This window comes from Mytilus galloprovincialis, chromosome 8 (assembly GCF_965363235.1).
Source record: "Mytilus galloprovincialis chromosome 8, xbMytGall1.hap1.1, whole genome shotgun sequence".
NCBI lineage: Eukaryota > Metazoa > Mollusca > Bivalvia > Mytilida > Mytilidae > Mytilus > Mytilus galloprovincialis.
Genome location: NC_134845.1, coordinates 23,092,360 through 23,095,226, shown reverse-complemented (window position 1 = coordinate 23,095,226; position 2,867 = coordinate 23,092,360). Strand labels below are relative to the sequence as shown.

Below are 2,867 nucleotides of genomic sequence, written 5' to 3'. Positions count from 1 at the left end.
TGTCGTAAAGTTTTGTTTTCAACCGACCCTCATTGTCAATTTCTAGATGTAACATACTTTATAAACTTGGTTATTTAAAGTGTTGACAACAATGAGGATAAAACATATGTTTCAGTGTTAACGAGTACAATAGCTGCATGAGCAGATAAGAACTTATCGAGTCGATATTTTTTTTTATTAAACTTAGGTGATATTCAAATAATGTTTAACTAGTTCTATTTCAACAAATTATATCACAAAAAAAGAGTGTTTCCTTAGTTTTAATTTCAATTTGGTGTTGCAATAATTTTGTCCATGTGTATATATGTCGTATAAGCTACACAATGTCTATATATATAGAGTTATAACTGGTCTTGACATGATTCATAATATAAGTTTGGAAAAGCATGATAATTGTTTTATATGTAAACATAGGTAATTTAATGTTTCAGTTTAAAAATAGTCCAGGCGACCAACAAAAAATTCTTCCCTTCGATCATTACGCCATTACAGTCTGATACCAAGAAGTTGTCCATAGAACACGGATTTTTCTATGTTTCATCGGACCGTGAAATTGAGTTCAACCTCTAGTTTGGCATCAAGGTATAAAAGATCACATCATAGGAAACATTTGTACTAAATGTCAAGTTGAGAGGACATCAACTTCATCAAAAACTACCTTGACAAAAACTTTAACCTAAGGACGGACGAACAGACAAACGGACAGACGAACGGTACAATGAACGAATTGACGCAAGGAAAAACACAATGATACAAGGAGAAGCTTAAAAAGACAACTATGGCTGTGTACATGTTTTTTAGGACAATATACTGGTTTCAGGTACACTAAACAATAAAAAATGTGTAATTAGAGTATTCGAACAAATATCAAATTAACGCTTAAATTTTGTTGCATAGACGTAAAACTAATATTGGAACTTGGAAAAGATTTAATTGTCATAAAACAACAATATTTTACATAAATTTTGTACTGTATATAGATTTTTTTCATTAAACCACGCAAATCAAGCATTCCTAATTATACAAGTAATATTTTATTTACAAAATCATGGTTCTTTTTCATTAAAATGAAAATCTGAATCTAAAACAATTTTGAATTTAATTTCCTATTCTGCAAAGCAATTTTTCTTTTATCAATGCAACGATCAATTATAGTTAATCACGTATCTATGTTCCCTGGAGAAGGCGAATGCAGTACTCTTTATTCTTCATTACTCAAAAAGTTGGAATGCTATTACTGCATAAACAACTAAGACTAAGTATCCTACGCTTCCTTTATTTTGCGGGGCAGAATTCCATTTGAAAGTAAAATCTGTCGAAACATCTTGAAACCTGACAGCGTACGTTACTAATTTTGGTGACGTCACTTTTGGTGTCGTTTTGGTTGTTGAAATCTTAAACGTTGCTGTTGGAATAATTGTCGTTACAATCGGTGTTGTTGTCGGCGTCGGCGTTGTTGTAATTGTTGTTGGTGTCAGCGTGGTTGTTGTTGGTGCCGTCGTCGTCGTCGTTGTTGTTGATAGAATAACATTTATATCAACAACTCTTTTATCTTCTCCGAACTGCGACGATACCGATAACGTCCAGTTACCACGAACGGTTGACGACGTGCTATCAATGTACAAACTACCGTTTACGTACACATTATGTCCATTTAGTTGGGAAGACGAAGACAGGAATGATGTTCCAATCGGATTTATCCACTTGACAGTGATTGAATCGCCTTTTATCGTACAGTTTATAAATACAGCCGAACCTTCATTCACGGTTACTTTTGTTTTGTCACAATGTAAAATCTTTGGGAATATCGGTTGTAGATATGGATCCGGTACACTGATTAATGAAATGTGCTGAAGATTTGCAGGTGAATCGCAAATAATGTTTCCTATACTGAAGACGGAACTGAAGGACACTGACATGTTTTTCAGCCATTTAATTTCCCAGTTACATTTCCAAGGGTTATTTCCCAGATGTATGCTCCCCTTCATTGTTACTATGTGTGTGAATAGTGACGACATGTTAGACGGAATTGTTGTAAGTTGGTTTCCGGAGAGGTCAATATGCTTTAAATTTGTCAGCGACGATAGAACAGTCCAGTCCAGTGCTTTCAATTTATTGCCATGAAGATCAAGGGTGACAAGACTACGTAGCGATTGAAGCAAATTTAAATCAAGCGTATACAAGTCCATTTCGCCTAAGCGTAGCTCTAATAAAGTTGACAGTCCATCAAATGCATTCGGTTTAATGTCACAGTTTCTATTTCCGGTCAGATCGAGTGTTGATAACTTTGTCAATCCTTGAAATGACTGCTGTGTTAAAATCTTAATTTTGTTGAATTCTAAATTTAATCTTTTCAATTCTGGTAATGCTCTAAATGCACCAGCATCCACTGCATTAATTCCGCAATACCTCATTATTAAATGGGACATTCTGGAAGATGAAAACGCAGGCGGACTGAGATGCCCAAATGAATTCGGACTAGATACACTGCCTGAAATTGTCAACGCTGTAATTGCTGTTGGAAGATTGTTTGGAACTCCACTAATTTTTGTGAATACACAAATTGTTACTTTTGGCGCACATTTACATCCTTGACGACACTGCTGACTGTAAACTGTCAGAACGTGGAGAAATATAGAAAGGATACACAGAAAATTTACCAACATTACGTTCTACAATTACGTCTATTTCTTCAGTAAATTTTTAGAGAATTTAGATCTTTGATACTGCAACCCCTCCTTTAATTGTATTAGAACTTATCACGTGACATAATGGTGAAAGGTTTTAAGCATAATTTGTGATAAGATACTAGGATTCTTCCGTGTATTTTGGTTACTATTCACAAAAAGCTTAAAACAATAATCCAG

The 2,867-nt window shown here is 34.5% G+C and overlaps 1 protein-coding gene across 1 annotated transcript; it reads right to left on the bottom strand.

The window, feature by feature from the left end:
* Window positions 1–1,112: 1,112 nt before the first annotated feature.
* LOC143043185 (uncharacterized) lies at window positions 1,113–2,644 on the bottom strand. Its single transcript, XM_076215603.1, has one exon. The coding sequence runs from the start codon at window positions 2,427–2,429 to the stop codon at window positions 1,212–1,214; it is 1,218 nt and encodes a 405-aa protein (XP_076071718.1). The 5' UTR covers window positions 2,430–2,644; the 3' UTR covers window positions 1,113–1,211.
* Window positions 2,645–2,867: the final 223 nt, after the last annotated feature.